We start from the raw sequence: 19,064 nt of genomic DNA, 5'->3' as shown, positions 1-19,064 counted from the left end.
GAGTGGCTCCGGAAACAGCCGAAGGCCGAGCGAGCGGGGCCGCGGCGCGCCGAGGAGAGCCGAGCGGCGCCCGGGGCCGGAAGGAGGGCGCGCGGGCCGCGGGAAGAGCGCGCCGGCTCCCCACAGACGCCCCGGCCACGCGGACGCGGGGAAGGTGACGCTATGCTTCTGAGCGCCAGTTCTGAAAGTCGGGGTTGAAAGAACCAACAGAACCTGGAGAAGATTCAGGAAGATGCTGCCGGAAATCGTGGTGTCCATGGAGACGTTATCGGAAGTCGGGGTTGCTAGGAGGCCCGGGTGCGTCCGCTAAGCTGCGTCATGGCTGAAGTCCCAGAAGATTTCTATCCTGGCCCGGAAGAAGAGACGCCGGAACCTGAGACCCCGGGACTGCCCGGACCTCTTAACTCGGCCGAAGATGCCGAAACAGACTCCGCGGCAGAGGCAAGCCCGGAGCCGCCCTCGGAGACTGACCAAGAGCCACAGCCAGAAATTGAGCGAGAGGATTTCGGAGAGGGGGAGCCGGAGGGTGCTCCGAATGTCTGGCTACGACCCGCCTGGACGCCGGAGGACGACATTGCCACGGACGCCGAGACGGACTTCTCGAGTGAAACCGAGCCAAGGATTCCCCGAGAGGTCAAGTCAGAGACTTCCGGAGAGATGGAATGGGAGATTTTCAAGGATTTGGAGGTGCCTGCGGATGGGCACCGTGAGGAGCCCGGGCTGGAGCCACCGGAGGAGGCTGAATCCGACGTTACAGAGGCTGTAGGCCTGGAGTCAGATGAGGATACAGAGCTGTCCTCGGAGGTGCCCGTGGCCACAATGAGTGGGAAAATATTTGAGTTACTAGAGGAGATCGGACAGCAGATGCTAGGGGAATCACTTAGAGAGCAATTTGAAGAAACTGATCTGGAGCCTCCAGCGCAGACCAGACCAGATTTTCTAAGTGAGAAACCAAGAAAAGGGGTTGAAGAGACAGATCTAGAACCCCCCGAGATGGCCGACCCGGAGATTCCAGAGGAAACCCAAAGAGAGTTTCCAGAGGACAAACCAACAGAGGAAGTTCCAGAGCCACTAGAAGAGATCAAATCAGAGTTTTTCGAGGAAGAATCAAGGAAACCAAGTCTGGAGTCATCAGAAGAACCAGAAGTTCCAGAGGAGACAAGAAGAAAGTCAAATGAGGGAGTGGAAACAAAGCCACCAGAGACTACTGGTCTAACACCATTGCAGGAAGTTCAAGAGCAGACACAAAGAAAATCCCCCGGGCAAGTTCTGGAGCCAACAGAGGATCAAACCAAGAAGCAGACACAGTCAACGGAGGAAATAGGACTGCCACAGAAGTCCAAAACAGAGGAGACACTAGGAGACTCTACTGAGGAGACGAGTCTAGAGCCACCAGAACAGATTAAGCCAGAATTTCCAGAGAAAGAACCTGGAAAACCAGTTGAGGAAACAGGTCAAGTGCCACCACAGCAGACTGAACCAGAGGCTCAAGAGGAGACAATAACGAAGCCAGCTGAGGAGAGAAGTCTTGAGTTACCAGATGAAACCAAACAGAGAGAGACCCATGTAGACTTTTCGCAGGGAGACAGGTCAGAACCAGTCGCATCTGGAGACAAGGATGAGCTAGAGCATCCTGAAAACCTTAAGAAAGACATTGCATTAGAATCTATCAGAGACACTGAAGTCATATCAGTTACTACAGATTATGAATATTATCCAGAACTCCAAAAAGTGGCTCCACCTGATGATACCAGTACTCAGTACTCAAATGTATATCCCTCAGAGACTCAGATTGGATTTGGAGACCTCACTGAAGAGACTGTAGATTTGTCTCAAGAGTTGAAGCAACCAGTACCTAAAGGGAAACGAATCCAGCCTACAGAAAGAATTGTGCCAAAATTTGATTATCTTCAGTGGAGCCCAGAGAGGGTTGCAGAGTGGATTAGTGAGCTAGGCTTCCCTCAATACAAGGTATACCAAAATAACTTCCTGAAATCACATGCTCTCATCTTTCTGCTTCCTATGTTCCTCCACCTTGACCTGCGCTCTTAGCTCTTCTTCACTAGCAGCAGTATAAAAAAGTTCTAGACTGTGATAAAGGTAAATTGGGTTTTAATTACAGCTTTGCCACTAATGTATTTGTACTTTGGGGGAGTAAAGAAGGATCACATTTGTTTGTTTTTCCTATTCATTCTATTGATTACTCATCTCTGCAAAACTTGATTAAGGACCAAGAAATTTATATGGCTCCTTTCCACCAAAACAAAAAAAAAACACCTATTTTTAAATAGGTTCTGTCTAAAGCAAGCTTTTTGTTACTTTGTCAAGTTGTTTTAGTGGCAGCTTACACTATTAATCTTTCAGTGCCTGCCCCCAAGGATTCATATGTTATATGTATCGTGAAAACCTAAGAGTATTACAGTGATCCCATTAGCCAAAAATCATTTTATTGAAAAGATAGTGTAAGTTTCTTATTTGACTGATGCCAACTGTTTTCAGGTTACCACCAAACAACATGAGCTCTTCTGTACCTGCCTGTATTTAAAAATGTGATTAAGACATGAAGAGGCAGTGGTTGTAGCTGCCAAAAGAAATTTACACAGCAGTGAGAAATTTAATCTCAGAGCTGGGATGGAAAAAAAGTGTAGAACTATTAAGATAGAAAATAAGTTGAGATTTTGTTCTTAGTATAGAACTGGTGCCAAACATAATTTTCCATCTCCCTTCCCTCCCTCCCTCCTTCCGTCCCTGCTCCCCTTCTGTTTATGGGTCATGTTTTGAGTGATGTTCTTGCACTGACAGGAGTGTTTCACTGCAAACTTCATCAGTGGCCGAAAACTCATCCACGTAAACTGCTCAAACCTCCCGCAGATGGGGATAACAGATTTTGAGCACATGAAGGTGAGTTGTGTACAAGGTGTTCCTACAGAATAACAGTGCTGCCATCTGCCTCCGACCGACCTCTCTGTCTTCCAACTTGTGTCGATGGCGTCATCGTACTCCAAGTCCCCCAGGCTCTCAGGGGTTGCTTCCTCTCTTCTTTGATCCACACAGACGTCCCAGGAACTGTCAGTTCCACCCGTGGCACTTAGACCATCTGGTTTTCTCCATTCCTACTCTTCAGACCTTTTAGTGCCTCAGACCTAGAACACCGTGCAGGCCTCCTGCTTTCAATGTCTCTCCATAAATCCTTTGTATTTAAGGGCCCCCGCTTTTAGGCCCTTACTTTCCAACTATTTATGTACTATTCAGAAACCTTTGTAGGATCCCCTCTGCTTTCAAGACAGTCTCAGTGTCATAGTTTCAAGTTCAAGGCTGCGCACAAGTGTCCTCCAGTCACCGTTCTTTTCCTGACCATCTTCTATGTAAATCTCCTCCCACCTACCAGGTCTAATTCTCTCTCACAAGCCTGTCTGGTGCAGTCCTGTGTCTTTGCTGAGTTCCTCCTTCCCTGTGAATCGGAATCATCTTCCTTCTTCATTCTCAGTTCTCTGTTCAACCCACAGTAACCTCTCTTCCCAAGTTCTCATAATACTCTATTTCTCTAACACCCATTAGACAAAGATACTTCAAAAAGTTCATAGAAAAGTGTAATTAAAAGATAAGCTTGGTGCAGTGGTTAAGATGCCATTCAGGTTGTCCATGTTCCATGTCAGAATGCCCACATTTAGGTCCTGGCTTCACATCCAGTTCTAGCTTCCTGCTACTGCAGACCCTGGGAGGCAGTGGTGATGGCTCAAGTATTTTTGATCTCTGAATTCTGGGCTCCTGGCTTCAGCCTGCCCCAGCCCCAGCTATTCTGGACATTTAGGAAGTCAAACAGTGAATGGAAGATCTCTCTCTCTCTCTATGCCTCTCTGCCTTTTGAATAAAAATAAAGTCAATAATTCAATGTTTAAAAGTTGCATAACAGGGCCAGCACCGCGGCTCACTAGGCTAATCCTCCGCCTTGCGGTGCCGGCACACCGGGTTCTAGTCCCGGTCAGGGCACCGGATTCTGTCCTGGTTGCCCCTCTTCCAGGCCAGCTCTCTGCTGTGGCCAGGGAGTGCAGTGGAGGATGGCCCAAGTGCTTGGGCCCTGCACCCCACGGGAGACCAGGATAAGCTCCTGGCTCCTGCCATCGGATCAGTGCGGTGCGCCGGCCGCAGCACGCCGGCCGCGGCAGCCATTGGAGGGTGAACCAACGGCAAGGGAAGACCTTTCTCTCTGTCTCTCTCTCTCTCACTGTCTACTATGTCTGTCAAAAAAAATAATAATAATAATTATATGTTGCATAACAGGCTGGCGCCGCAGCTCAATAGGCTAATCTTCTGCCTGCAGCGCCGGCACACCGGGTTCTAGTCCCGGTCCGGGTGCCGGATTCTGCCCCGGTTGCCCGTCTTCCAGTCCAACTTTCTGCTGTGGCCCAGGAGTGCAGTGGAGGATGGCCCAAGTGCTTAGGCCCTGCACTCGCATCAGAGACCAGGAGAAGCACCTGGCTCCCAGCTTCGGATCAGCGCGGTGCACTGGCTGCAGCGCGCCAGCCACAGCGGCCATTGCGGGGTGAACCAACGGAAAAGGAAGACCTTTCTCTCTGTCTCTCTCTCACTGTCCACCCTGCCTGCCAAAAATTTAAAAAAAAAAAAAAAAAAGTTGCACAACAAAGAACATTTTAGGGGCAGGCATTTGGCATAGCAGTTAAGACACCACTTGGAATGCCCACATCCCGTATCAGTGTGCCTAAGTTCCAGTCCCGTTTCTGTTCCCATTTCCAACTTTCTGTTAATGTGCACCCTGGAACGCAGCAGGTGACGGCTCAGGTGACTGGGTCCCTGCCCCCAGTATGGGAGACTGGGATTGAGTTCTGGGTCCCAGCTTCAGCCTGGAACAGCCCTGGCTGTTGTGGGCATTTGAGGAGTAAACAAGAGGATAGGAAATCCATCCAACATGTTGTGTAAATCAACAAGCAGATCTTAAGGAGACTATAAATGTCTCTGTCTGTCTTTCCCTTTCAAATGAAATGAAAAAAGACAAAAGCAAAACGAGAAAACTAGAACCTGGATTGGAAAGTCACAGAATGGGTTTGAAATCTGTTTCTGACCCATAGGATTTTTTAAGTACCAAGAACTACAAATTTTTATCATGAAAAGGCCTTTTTAAGGGTCTTCCAATTCAGTTTGCTTCCTTGAGATTCAAATTCTAGTGTATGAAATCACATGGTTCTATGAGTCATCTAGGGATCACTCCAGGGCCTATTCTGCCCCAGGTGAAGCATGATGGAGTCGCAGAAACTACCTTTTTTGAAAAAAATCTCATCTGAATCTGAAGACTTTCCAAGTTCGGAGCATTCATGGACACAGGTACTGAGTGAAACCACTGTTAAAATGGGGACAAATGAGACTATATATGTGATGCTTTGTAAATGGCAAAACACTATAAATGGTGGGCCCTGTTATGCAAAGGAATGGTGCCCAGGGACTGTTGGTGCTGGAGATAATGGGAAATTGGTGCCCAGACAAGTTACCCTAACTTGTTTCAAAGGACCACTTATACTTTGGTATTTCCAGCCATGCCCTCACATAGCTACCAAGTACTGCCAGATATTTTCAAAGGTGATACTTCTAGTGTTTATGAACTATAATTTCTACTTATATTTACACTGTACTGAATTTCCTAAATGAAAATAAGGAACAAAATGAGCAAAATAGTAATCTGTAACCCAAATTCTTGAAATATTTAAGTACCAAGAACTCCAACTTTTTATCATGAAAAGGCCTTTTTAAGGGTCTGCCAATTCATTTCGCTTCCTTGATATTCAAATTCTTAAAGTATAAAATCAGGCCGACGCCATGGCTCACTTGGTTAATCCGCTGCCTGCGGCACTGGCATCCCATATGGGCACCGGGTTCTAATACTGGTTGCTCCTCTTCCAGTCCAGCTCTCTGCTATTGGCCCAAGTGCTTGGGCCCCTGCACCCACATGGGAGACCAGGAGGAAGCACCTGGCTCCTGGCTTCGGATCGGTGCAGCGTCAGCTGTAGTGGCCATTTGGGGGGTGAACCAACAGAAAATCAACATGCAGTATTATAAATTCTAATTATAGTTTTCCTTATTTTATAAGAAACAAAAGATCTGAGAAATCTCCTGAAATGCTCAAGAGAAAATGATGAAGTGGTCTGTGTTTATATCCTACAAGTTTGAATCAGCAAACTTTGGAATAACTAATAGCAAAATCACAGCCTCTCCTTGAGGCTACTAGAATAACATAAAACTGAAGACAGTCAAAGGTATATTAGACAGGTTGGCAACGTGGCTCACTAGGCTAATCCTCCACTTGCGGCGCTGGCACCCCGGGTTCTAGTCCCGGTTGGGGTGCCGGATTCTGTCCCAGTTGCTCCTCTTCCAGTCCAGCTCTCTGCTGTGGCCCGGGAAGGCAGTGGAGGATGGCCCAAGTCCTTGGGCCCTGCACCCGCATGGGAGACCAGGAGAAGCACCTGGCTCCTGGCTTTGGATCGGTGTAGCACCAGCCGTAGCAGCCATTTGGGGAGTGAACCAATGGAAAAGGAAGACCTTTCTCCCTTTCTCTCTGTCTCTCTCACTGTCTAACTCTGCCTGTCCAAAAAAAAAAAAAAAAAGGTATATTAGACAAGCTTTACTTGACACTTAAAGCCTCATAAAAAAAAAAAAAAAAGCTAACTAGGAACTAGGATCAGGCAATTAGCCTAGCAGGCTAGCAGGAAATGCTGGTTAACATGCCCATATTCCAGAGCCAGCATTGTGGCCTAGCAGGTAAAGCCAACACCTGCAACAACAGCATCCTGTTTGGGTGCTGGTTCATGTCTTGGCCACTTGGATCCATCTCCTTGCTGAGGGCCTGGGAAAAGGCAATGGAAGATGACCCAAGTGTTTGGGCCCCTTCCACCCATGTGGGAGACCTGGATGAAGCTCGTGGCTCCTAGCTTCAGCTCTGGCCCAGGGCTGGCCATTGTGGCCATCTTGGGAGTGAACCGTGGATGGATGATTCTCTTTCTCTGTCTCTCTCCCTCCGTCTGTAACTCTGACTTTTAGAAATAAATAAATAAATCTTTTGTAAAAAATACCCACATCCCATATCAGGGTACCTGGGTTTGATTCCCAGCTCCAGCTTTTGATTGCAGCTTCCTGAAAATGCAGTGGTAATAGCTCAAGTAATTGGGTTCCTGCCACCCATGTGGGAGATCTGAATTAAGTTCCTAGCTCCTAGCTCCAGTCCCTCTACCGCTACTGTTGAGGCATTGGGGAGTGAATCAGCGAGGGAAGTTCTTTTTTTCCTCTGTTGCTGTGTCTTTAAGATAATAAATATCGGCTGGCGCCACGGCTCAATAGGCTAATCCTCTGCCTGCGGCGCCAGCACACCCGGTTCTAGTCCCGGTCGGGGTGCCGGATTCTGTCCTGGTTGCCCCTCTTCCAGGCCAGCTCTCTGCTGTGGCCTGGCAAGGCAGTGGAGGATGGCCCAACTGCTTGGGCCCTGCACCCCATGGGAGACCAGGAGAAGCACCTGGCCTCCGGTTTCTGATCAGTGCGGTGCGCCAGCCACAGCGCGCCGGCCACGGCGGCCATTGGGGAGTGAACCAACGGTAAAGGAAGATCTTTCTCTCTGTCTCTCTCCTCTCTCTCACTGTCCACTCTGCCTGTAAAAAAAAAAAAAAAAAAAAAAAAAGATGATAAAGATTAAAAAGGGGTGGATGGAGACAGTCAGTCTTACTTATTGCAGGGACATGCTAGACAAGATAGCATTCCACTTGGCTCATCTTCCTCTTATAAAATAATTCTCAAAATATTTTTAACTATTCACTACATCAAGTGAACAAAAGAATTCTGATGAATATCTAGAGAACATAGTTGAGTACTTACTCCTTTGTATACATGATTTTTATAAAGTATAGCTTTAGAGGCTTTACAGTACCTCAGCAATTTTATTATACTTGCCTGTGGCAAGCTTTTTTAGCACAAACGTATAACACCATATTAGCAATAGAGTCTTACTACACAAAGCTTATTTATTTATTTATTTATTTGAAAGAGTTACAGAGACAGAGAGAGAGAGAGAGAGAGAGGTCTTCCATCCGCTGGTTCACTCCCCAATTGACTGCAATGGCTGGAGCTATGCCAATCTGAAGCCAGGAGCCAGAAGCTTCTTCCAGGTCTCCCACATGGGTGCAGGGGCCCAAGAACTTGGGCCATCTTCCATTTCTTTTCCAGGCCATAGCAGAGAGCTGGATTAGAAGTGGAGCAGCCGGGACTCGAACTGGCACCCATATGGGATGCCGGCGCCACAGGTGGAAGCTTAGCCCACTAAATTTTTGTTGATAATCTCAGTTTTACAAAAGATTGCAAAGATGGTACAGAGAGTTTCTATATGCTCTTAACCTTAGCTTCCCCTAATGTTGACATCTGAAATGAACAACAGTATAGCACTGTATTACTAACCAACTGACTTCATTCAAATTTCTGCAGTTTCTGCCCTGTTGACTGATTTCCCACCATCCACTCTGGGCCATCACACTGTGCTTGGTTGTCGTGTTTCCTTGGTCTCCTCCAATATACGGCGGTTTCTTGATCATTGGTTTCCTTGACTTGAAGGGTTTTGAAGATGAGCAGTTATTTTGTAGATCTCCTCCCATTTTAGTTTGATGTCTCCCATGACTAGACTGTAGTTATGCATTTGGAAGAGGACAGTGACAGGTGATAAATGCATCTCATCTCCTCCTATCAGGGAGACATGACCCCAACGTGAGCTGTTACTGGGAACATCGACCAGATCACTTGGTTTCTTTCACAGTAATGTTACTGCATATTTCCCTTTTCCTATCCTCCTTGTCAGTTGCTAAGTCCAGCCCACATTCAAGGAGAGGAGAATTAAGTTCCACTTCCGGAGGGAGGAGTGACAAAGAGTTGATGGACATGGAGTAAAACTGCCACAGTGATCAATGTATTGGGGGAGATAGTATGAAACTATGCAAGTGCTCTGTTTCTCCTTAGAGTTTTGCCTACTAATTTCAGCTTTCATCAGTGGATCTTGCCTGCTCTTATTACTCTGTTGTCCTAAAGGTGATTTTCTACATCGCTCATTCCTCACCAGGACTCCTTGGTAAAGAACTCTTCTATATCTAGTTGTCCCTTCTCCCCTGTTTCTAATCTGTTCAGCCATTAAATGAGTATGGACTTAGGGGTTGTTATTTTATCCTTTGAGTTATAACTCAATACTGTTATTAATTATTTTATTGTTCAATTACATCTTTGACCCATGGGAGTTCTTTTAAATAGGCTCTTTATTCTTTCTTTCTTTATTTTTTTAATTTGGCAGGTAGAGTTACAGACAGTGAGAGAGAGAGAGAAAGAGGAAAGGTCTTCCCTCTGTTGGTTCACTCCCCAAATGGCCACCATGGCCAGCGCTGCACCGATCGGAAGCCAGGAGCCAGGTGCCTCGTGCCTCCTCCTGGTCTCCCATGTGGGTGCAGGGCCCAAGCACTTGGGCCGTCCTCCACCACCCTCCCGGGCCACAGCAGAGAGCTGGACTGGAAGAGGAGCAACCGGCACTAGAACCCGGTGCCCCTATGGGATCCGGCACCACAGGTGGAGGATTAACCAAGTGAGCCATGGCGCCAGCCCCTAAATAGGCTCTTGTGTTCTTTGGGGGTAGATGTTTGGCCTAACAATTAGACCAAACGTGGATAAGATACCCACGTACCATATCAGTGTGCCTGGCTTCAAGTCCTGGCCCCACTCCCAATTCCAGCTTCCTCGTAATGCAGACCCTGGGAGGCAGTGATGGGTCCGTACCACTCACACTAGAGACCAGTATTGAGTTCGCAGCCCCTAGCTCTGACCCCAGCCCCACCCCCAGCCACTTTAGGCATCTGAGGAGTGAACCAGCAGATGAAAACTCTCTGTGTCTGTTTCTTCTCCCACCCAACCCAAAGCCCACCCCTCAAATGATTTTTTTAATGTGAATGAAAAAAAAAAAAATTGGCTCCTGTGTCCTTTTGAATGTTTTTTTTTTTTTTTTAAAGTGTTTCCTTACTTTCAGGCTCTACAAGTTGCTTTTGGCTCATCTTGTATTTTCCTTGCCCCAAGGAGCCCTGGTTGCTCTGATCAGAGAACGGTAATTAGAGGCCAGGAAGTGGACACTCCCGGTGATTGCTGCTTCTGGGGTGTCACTGCTTTTAGGCACTCTCGGCAGAATAACGCGGGAAATCTGTGTGTAGCCTAACCCTTGGCTACACAAATACCTGTCTTAGTACTGTGTCCAGCTGTGTATAATTAAATTAAGCTAAGCATGAGTGCAGGTTGATCTCTCTGTAGTCTAATATCACAGGGTACATTTTAGCTTTCCCATCATTCCTGCTCCCAAACCCCCTTGCTGATTTACGACTTCTTGTCTGTCAGTGAGAAACCTGGCTCTCCTTATCTATAAATACGGATTCTGTGAGAAGCAAGTGTACCAAATAGAGTGCCGTGTTCCTGTATAGTTCTTTTTGTCTTGAGCCTTACGGGATGTAGCACTGTTTTCCCAAGTTATAGTTCTTTTTATCTACTCCTTCCTTTCCCACCCCTGCCACGGAGATTTTGTCTCTCTTTGTAATACAGCTAGATTTGCTTGTCCAGCCTGTATGTCATCCTGGCTTCCTCTAACAGCTGAAATTTTACAAGTCTGCACATATTAAAGCCACTCTTTGTAGTGTGCTGTTCTATGGGTTTTGGAAATGCATTGGGTCATCCACCATTCAAGAACCATCCAGAACAATTCTATCAGGCTAAAATGTCCCTGCATCCCCTTCGTAGCAAGCCCATCCCTGTACCCAAATCTGTGTTCTACCCCTCAAGTTTTGCCTTTTCTAAGATGGCACATAAATGGAATTCAATAATTTGTAGCCTGTGGGTTTGGCCTCTTTTCCTTAGCAAAACGTATTTAGGAGTCATCCAAGTCGTTATAGAGATTAAGCAGATTTTAAGGAGACTATAGACCTGTTGTAATAATGATGGTATGATGTTTCATATTTGAACCACGACAATTATGTCTTTAGATTTAAAGTAAATTTTAGGTTCCACTTATGCAAATATCCAGTTACATACTATAAGGTAACTAAACAGTGCAGAATAAATTGGTAATGATGACACAAAATAACCAGAAATTTACAAATAAAATCAAGAACAGCAACCTTTGACATCCACTGTCCACAGGAGGCAATAATGATATGGTGATGATGGTCTTTTGGAAAACTGAGAACATTACAAAGTTATGCATGAGGGCAGGGGAAGTATTACGTATGGGCCACTGTTCTAGGATGTGAAACCAAAAATCTTTAGAAAACCAGTAATTCTCTTCATGAATGCCTCTTTCTAATAATCCTAACTCATGTAAATTTCTAGTAAAGTACTCTGCCGTGGGCATAAACAAAGTCTATTGCTGGTCGTTTGCTCATCAAAACTAAAAGAGGTCAGGGCTGCGGCTCAATAGGCTAATCCTCCACCTGCAGCGCCGGCACACCGGGTTCTAGTCCCAGTAGGGGTGCCGGATTCTGTCCCGGTTGCCCCTCTTCCAGGCCAGCTCTCTGCTGTGGCCTGGGAGTGCAGTGGAGGATGGCCCAAGTCCTTGGGCCCTGCACCCGCATGGGAGACCAGGAGAAGCACCTGGCTCCTGGCTTCGGATCAGCGCAGCGTGCCAGCCACAGTGGCCATTGGGGGGTGAACCAACGGAAAAGGAAGACCTTTCTTTCTCTCTCTCTCTCACTGTCCACTCTGCCTGTCAAAAAAAACTAAAGAAAGAACGTGCAGTTTTAGATCAGATTCGAGCCCATCAGAGAACGCTCATGGTCCACAGATGAACCTCAGACATACTTTAAGAATCACCAGAGGCTGGCACTGTGACTTAGCGGGTAAAGCCACCGACTGCCGCGTGCAGTGATGCTCCACTTCCGATCCTGCTCTCTGCTATGGCCTGGGAAAGCAGTAGAGGATGGCCCAAGTCCTTGGGCCCCTGCATCTATGTGGGAAGACCAGGAAGAAGCTCCTGGCTCCGGCCATTGCAGCCAATTGGGAAGTGAGCCAGCGGATGGAAGACCTCTCTCTCTCTCTCTCTCTCTCTCTCTCTCTCTCTGCCTCTCCTTCTCTCTCTGTGTGACTCCTACTTTCAAATAAATAAATAAATCTAAAAAGAAGAAGAAGAGGAAGGAGGAGAAAAAAGAAGAATCATCATCATCACCAAATTAAAGGAGGGATAGTTAGGTTTCTTTGTTTTAAAAAAAGTTTTTTTTTTTTTTTAAATTTATTTGACAGGCAGAGTTAGACAGTGAGAGAGAGAGAGAGACAGAGAGAAAGGTCTTCCTTCCGTTGGTTCACTCCCCAAATGGCCGCTACAGCTGGCGCTGCGCTGATCTGAAGCCAGGAGCTTTAAAAGTTTATTTTTAAAGATGTATTTATTAATTTGAAAGTCAGAGTCACACAGAGAGAGAAGGAGAGGCAAAGAAAGAGAGAGGTCTTCCATCCGCTGGTTCAGTTCCCAGTTGGCCACAATGGCCAGAGCTATGCCGATCCGAAGCCAGGAGCCAGGAGCTTTTTCCAGGTCTCCCACAAGGATGCAGGGACCCAAGAACTTAGGCCATCTTCTACTGCTTTCCCAGGCCATGGCAGGGAGCTGGATCGGAAGTGGAGCAGCCGGGACTTGAACCAGTGCCCATATGGGATGCTGGCACTGCATGCTGGGGCTTTAACCCACTCACTGCACGACAGTGCTGGCCCCAATAGTTAGGTTTCTACTCCTTGATTCCTATGTAGCTCTCCTACATAAAAGCAATACCTTTCCCTCACTTTTAGTGTCTGTGTTACAACAGTTGCTGGCCTCTCAGCCCTCAATGGGCATGTAGCTCTTTTTTGTTAATAAAGGTAGAGGGGCGGGCACTGTGGAAAGACAGGTTAAGCCGATGTCTGGAACACCTGCACCCCACTGAGTTCTGGTTTGGGAATCCCTGCTACTCTGCTTCCAATCCAGCTCCCTGCTAATGCATCCTAGGAGGCAGAAGAGATGGCATAAGTGCTTGGCCCCCATCACCCATGCGAGGGACCTAGATGGAGCTTTGTTGTCCTGGCTTCTGCCTGACTCAATCCTGGCTGTTGCAGGCATTTGGGAGGTGAACCAGCAAGAAGATCTCTTGATGGATCGATCGATCTCTCTGCCTTTCAAATAGATGAAAGTAATTTTACGAAACAAAACAAGTTTGAATACCCTTTATCCAAAATGCTTGGGACCAGATGTGCTTCAGATTTTGGATTTTTTTTCAGACTGTAGAATATTTGCAGATACATAAAGAGCTATCCTGGGGCTGGGACCCAAGTCAAAACAGGAAACTCATTTGTATGTTACATCTACCTCATACGCATAGCTGAAGGTAATTTTACACCGTTGTCTTAGCACACCCGTGTTCTGACTGCAAGCTAGCATAGGATGTCAGGTGTGGGATTTTCCAGGTGGGCCATCACGTTTGCACTCAAAAAGTTTTGGATTTTGGAGTAGGAGCGCTCGACCTGTAGTAATGTGTGGTGACTGTACTGCACCTCCTGGGGCCATCTGTAAACCTCGGGGACTCCGTGCAATGGCCTTTGCTAGTCAGGGCGCCTCACAAGTGCTCAGTGTCACAGCGTCAGTTACAGGAGAATGCTTAGAGCTGCCTGTAGTAACTGGGATCTCTCCATATTGAGATGAAAGACATCTGTCTATCCAAAATGCATTGCTACTCCTTGATTCCTATGTAGCTCTCCTACATAAAAGCAATACCTTTCCCTCACTTTTAGTGTCTGCGTCATAACAGTTGCTGGCCTCTCTTAGCCCGAAATGGGCATGTAGCTCTTTTTTGTTAATAAAGGTAGAGGGGCAGGCACTGTGGAAAGACAGGTAAAGCCGGTTTCGAGTAGTCTACAGCATGAATCTGGTAGTCTTCTAACTATGACTAGTAAGCTTTATATTTTCTTTTAAAAATCTATCCTTGGGGCCAGCACTGTGGCGCAGTGGGCTAATCCTCTGCCTGCAATGCCAACACCCCATATAGGTGCTGGTTCTGGTCCCAGCTGCTCCTCTTCCTTCCAATCCAGCTCCCGGCTATGGCCTGGGAAAGCAGTAGAAGATGGCCCAAGTCCTTGGGCCCCTGCACCCGAGTGGGAGACCTGGAAAAAGCTCCTGGCTTCAGATCAGCACAGCTCCGGCCATTGCGGCCATTTGGGGAGTGAACCAGAGGATGGAAGACTCTCTCTCTCTCTCTCTCTCTCTTCCCCCTCTCACTGTCTGTAACTGTACTTGTCAAATAAATAAATAAAATCTTTTTAAAAAATTACAGTAGGCATTTGATGAGGCAGTTAAGTTGCTGCTTTTTTTTTTTTAATATAAACCCATCTTTTTTTTAAAAAAAATTATTTATTTGAAAGGCAGAGTTACACAGAGAAAGAAGGAGAGGCAGAGAGAGGTCCTCCATCTACTGGTTCACTTCCCAATTGGGCGCAATGGCTGGAGCTGCGCTGATCCGAAGCCAGGAGCTTTCTCTGGTCTCCCACACAGGTGCAGGGACCCAAGTAGTTAGGCCATTTACTGCTGCTTTTTTTTTTTTTTAATATTTTTTTAAATTTTTTGACAGGCAGAGTGGACAGTGAGAGAGAGATAGAGAGAAAGATCTTCCTTTGCCGTTGGTTCACCCTCCAATGGCCACCGCGGTAGGCGCGCTGCGGCCGGCGCACCGCGCTGATCCGAAGGCAGGAGCCAGGTGCTTCTCCTGGTCTCCCATGGGGTGCAGGGCCCAAGCACTTGGGCCATCCTGCACTGCACTCCCAGGCCACAGCAGAGAGCTGGCCTGGAAGAGGGGCAACCGGGACAGGATCGGTGCCCCGACCGGGACTAGAACCCGGTGTGCCGGCGCCGCAAGGCGGAGGATTAGCCCAGTGAGCCGCGGCGCCGGCCTACTGCTGCTTTTTGCAAGTGCATTAACAGGGGGCTGGATTGGAAGTGGAGCAGAAAGCACTTGAATGGGCACACATATGGGAAGCCAGCACTGCAGGCGTAGGCTTAACCTTCTACGCCACAGCACTGGTGGCCCCGAGTTGCTGCTTAACATATCTGCATCCCATATTAATGTGCCTGGTTTGAGTCCTAACTCCCCTTCCTGATCCATCTTCCTGCTCATGGAAGGCATTAATTCCTGGGAGCCAGCAGGTGATTGTTCAAGTGCTTGGGTCCCTGCTACTCACATGGGATTCCCACATTGGGCTCTGGGCTCCTGGCTTCAGTCTGGCTCAGCCTTGGCTTTGCAGGCATTTGAGGAATGAAAGAAATGAACCAGTGAAGAGTCAGTCTCTCTCTCTCTCCCTTTCTCTTTCTCTCTCTCTCTCTTTCAAATAAAATGAAAATAATCAAAATTTTGAAAAATCAGAATTTATGGGACAATGTTGTGGCACAGTAGGTTAAGCCATCTCCTGCAATGCTAGCATCCCATATTGGAGTACTGGTTTGAATCTCATGTACCTGGGAAATCAGTGGGAGATGGTCCAAGTACTTGGGCCAGTGCCACCCATGTGGGAGACCAAGATAGAATTCCAGGCTCCTGGCTTCAGCCTGGCCCAGCTCTAGCCATTCCTAGAGAGCCATTTGGAGAGTGAACCAGAAGATGGACAACCTCTTTCTTTCTCTGTTTCTGCCACTCTGTCACTCTGCCTTTCAAATAAATAAATCTTTTTCAAAAATAAACTTGGGGCCAGTGCTGTGGCATAGCAGGTTAAGCCACCACCTGCAGTGCCAGCATCCCATATGGGTGCTGGTTCAAGTCCCATCTGTTCCACTTCCAATCCAGCTCTCTGCTATGGCCTGAGAAAGCAGTGGAAGATAGCCCAAGTCCTTTGGCCCCTAAACCTGCCAGGAGACCTGGAAGAAGCTCCTAGCTCTTGGCTTCAGATCAGCTCAGCTCCAGCTGTTGCAGCCACTTGGGGAGTGAACCAGCAAATGGAAGACCTCTCTTTCTCTGCCTCTCCTCTCTGTGTGTAACTCTGACTTTCAAATAAATAAATAAATCTTTTTAAAAAATAAAAATAGGCCGGCGCCGGGCTCAATAAGGCTAATCCTCCACCTGCGGCGCCGGCACACCGGGTTCTAGTCCCGGTCGGGGCGCCGGATTCTGTCCCGGTTGCCCCTCTTGCAGGCCAGCTCTCTGCTGTGGCCTGGGAAGGCAGTGGAGGATGGCCCAAGTGCTTGGGCCCTGCACCCCATAGGAGACAGAAGCACCTGGCTCCTGCCTTTGGATCAATGCGGTGCGCCGGCCACAGCATGCCAGCCACGGCGGCCATTGGAGGGTGAACCAACGGCAAAGGAAGACCTTTCTCTCTGTCCCTCTCTCTCTCTCTCACTGTCCACTCTGCCTATCAAAATAATAATAATAAATAAATAACTAGAATTTAAAAGGTGGCCACAATTTAATCTCAATTATCAAGTAACATGTTGTTTAATTAATACAATTATATTTTAGAGACACTGAGAACTGCAACAAATATTTTTAAAACTTTCTTCTTTATATAGATCTCACTCATTTGAAAGGCAGAGAGGGAGAGACAGAGATAGACAGAGATATTCCATCTGCTGGTTCACTGCCAAGATGCCCATAATAACCAAGACCGGGCCAAGATGTAGCCAGGAGCCCAGAACTCAGTATGGATCTCCCACGTGGGTGGCAGGGACCCAAGTATCTGAGCTATTAGCTGTCTCCTAGGGAGCACATTACCAGGAACTTGGAAGTAGAAGCAGAGCCAGGACTAGAACCCAGGGAAGCAGTAAAGCAGTGTCTTAACTACTGCACCCAATGCCTGCCTCCTGGCCCTGGGGTTTTAAAAGAATGTACAAATAAAGGTACTAATGAAATCGCTGGAACTTTAGTATCTGCTTTTATAGTTTTTGAGATTTTTTTTTATCAAACAAATTAGGTAACTATTTGAGTAATGATTTTTTCTTAGTTGTAGATTAACTAAGCCCCTATGTAGATAAGTTATTTATTAACCTTGGGGATAGTTATGGCTCCTAATATGAATATATTAACTGCTGTTATAGCTGATCAGAGTTTTCATCATAAAGTAATGTGGGCCTGGAAACATTTGTATGATTTCCCTCCTTCCTCCCTCCTTTTCCTTTCCTTGTTTGCTTTTTTAAAAGATTTATTCATTTATTTGAAAGGCAAGGGGGCCGGCACTGTGGTGGAATGGTTAAAGCCTCCACCTGCAATGCCGACATCCCATAGGGGCAGTGGTTCGAGTCCCGGCTGTTCCACTTCCAATCCAACTCTCTGCTATGGCCTAGGAAAGCAGTAGAAGATGGCCCATGTCCTTGGGCCCCTGCACCCACGTGGGAGACCAGGAAGAAGCTCCTGGCTCCTGGCTCTGGATCGGCCCAGGTCCAGCCATTGCGGCCAACAGGGGAGTGAACCAGCGGACAGAAGATATCTCTCTCTCTGCCTCTCCTCTCTCTGTGTAACTTTGACCTTCAAATAAATAAATAAATCTTTTTTAAAAAAAGGCAGAATTATAGAAACAGAGACAGAGAGATCTGTGGTATATTTACCACATTTTCTTTTTTAAAAATTTTACTTTTTTACTTGAGAGGTACAGTTACCAACAGAAAGAAGAGAGAGAGAGGTCTTCCATCCAATGGTTCTCTCCCCAGAGTGCAGTGGCTGGAGCTGAGCCAATCCAAAGCCAGAAACCAGAAGCTTCCTGTGAGTCTCCCATGCTGGTTCAGGGGCCCACGCACTTGGGCCATCCTCTACTGCCCTCCAGACCGCAAGCAGAGAGCTGGATCAGAAGAGGAGCAACCAGGATGCCATATGAGATGCCACTGTCACAGGGAAAGGCTTAGCCTACTCCACCACAGCACTGGCCCCCACATTTTCTCTAACCATTCATCTGATGATGGACACCTGGGTTGATTCCAGATTTTGACTACTGTGAACAGTGCTGCTATAGAATGGTGCTGTAGCTATCTCTTTGATATACTGTGTCCATACCATTTGGGTTATACCCAGTAGTGGGTCTTTCTTTTTTCTTGAAAGACACAGACAGAGAAACAGACACAGACAAAGAGAAATTTTGTATCTGCTGGTTCACTGTGCAAATGTCCACAACGTGTCCAGGCTGGGCCAGGCCCCAGCCAGGAACCTGAAACTTAATCCAGGTCTCCCATGAGGGTGCAGGGGCCCAAGGACTTCAGACATCACCTGATGCTTCCCAGGGTGTGCACTGGCAGGAAGTAATCCAGAGCAGGGCTGGAACTCAAAGCCAGGCACTCCCACAGAGGGTGCGGGCATCCCAATTCTTTTTTTTTTTTTAAAGATTTGATTTAGTTATTTGAGAAGAATATTTACAGACAGTGAGAGGGAGAGACAGAGAGAAAGGTCTTCCTTCTGCTGGTTCACTCCCCAAATGGTTTTAACAGCTGGAGCTGTGCTGATCCAAAGCCAAGGGCCAGGAGTTTCTTCCTGGTCTCCCACAAGGGTGCAGGGGCCCAAGGACGTGGGACATCTTCTACTGCTTTCCTAGGCCATAGCAGAGAGCTGGATTGGAAGAGGAGCAGCCGAGACTAGAACCAGTGCCCATATGGCTTGCCAGCACCACAGATGGAGGATTAACCTACTGTGCCAAAGCACTGGCACCTCAATTCAAGTCAACCTTAGGCCAAAGTCTTTCCCTGGAAACATTTTTTTTAAGATTTTTATTTATTTCATTTGAGAGGTAGCGTTACAGACAGTGAGAGGGAGAGACAGAGAGAAAGATCTTCCATCTGCTGGTTCACTCCCCAAATGGCCACAATGGCTACAGCTGCACTGATCTGAAGCCAGGAGCCAGGTACTTCTTCCTGGTCTCTCATGTGGGTGCAGGCCCCCAACGACTTGGGCCATCTTCTACTGCTTTCCCAGGCCATAGCAGAGAACTGGATTGGAAGAGGAGCAGCCAGGACTAGAACTGGTGCCCATTTGGGATACTGGCGCTGCAGGTGGAGGAGGATGCACCATGGCGCCAGCCCCGGTAAC

At 47.4% G+C, this 19,064-nt stretch overlaps 1 protein-coding gene across 3 annotated transcripts in view; it reads left to right on the top strand.

Moving 5' to 3' along the window:
• The first annotated feature begins 77 nt into the window (after positions 1–77).
• Positions 78–19,064, top strand: part of SAMD15 (sterile alpha motif domain containing 15) — a 32,360-nt gene continuing 13,373 nt past the window's right edge. For 2 of the 3 annotated variants that reach the window (XM_062181804.1, XM_062181802.1), the window contains exons 1-2: positions 79–1,971; positions 2,803–2,901. In XM_062181804.1, coding sequence (XP_062037788.1) covers positions 319–1,971; positions 2,803–2,901 — 1,752 coding nt within the window. In that variant the 5' untranslated portion in view covers positions 79–318. Of the gene's footprint in view, positions 1,972–2,802; positions 2,902–5,246; positions 5,341–19,064 lie in introns of all 3 variants that reach the window. The other variant, XM_062181803.1, reaches the window with a different exon arrangement.

Source organism: Lepus europaeus, chromosome 22 (genome assembly GCF_033115175.1).
Source record: "Lepus europaeus isolate LE1 chromosome 22, mLepTim1.pri, whole genome shotgun sequence".
Classification (NCBI taxonomy): domain Eukaryota; kingdom Metazoa; phylum Chordata; class Mammalia; order Lagomorpha; family Leporidae; genus Lepus; species Lepus europaeus.
Note: the sequence above shows the minus strand (reverse complement) of the source record. Positions and strands in the feature narration are given on the sequence as shown.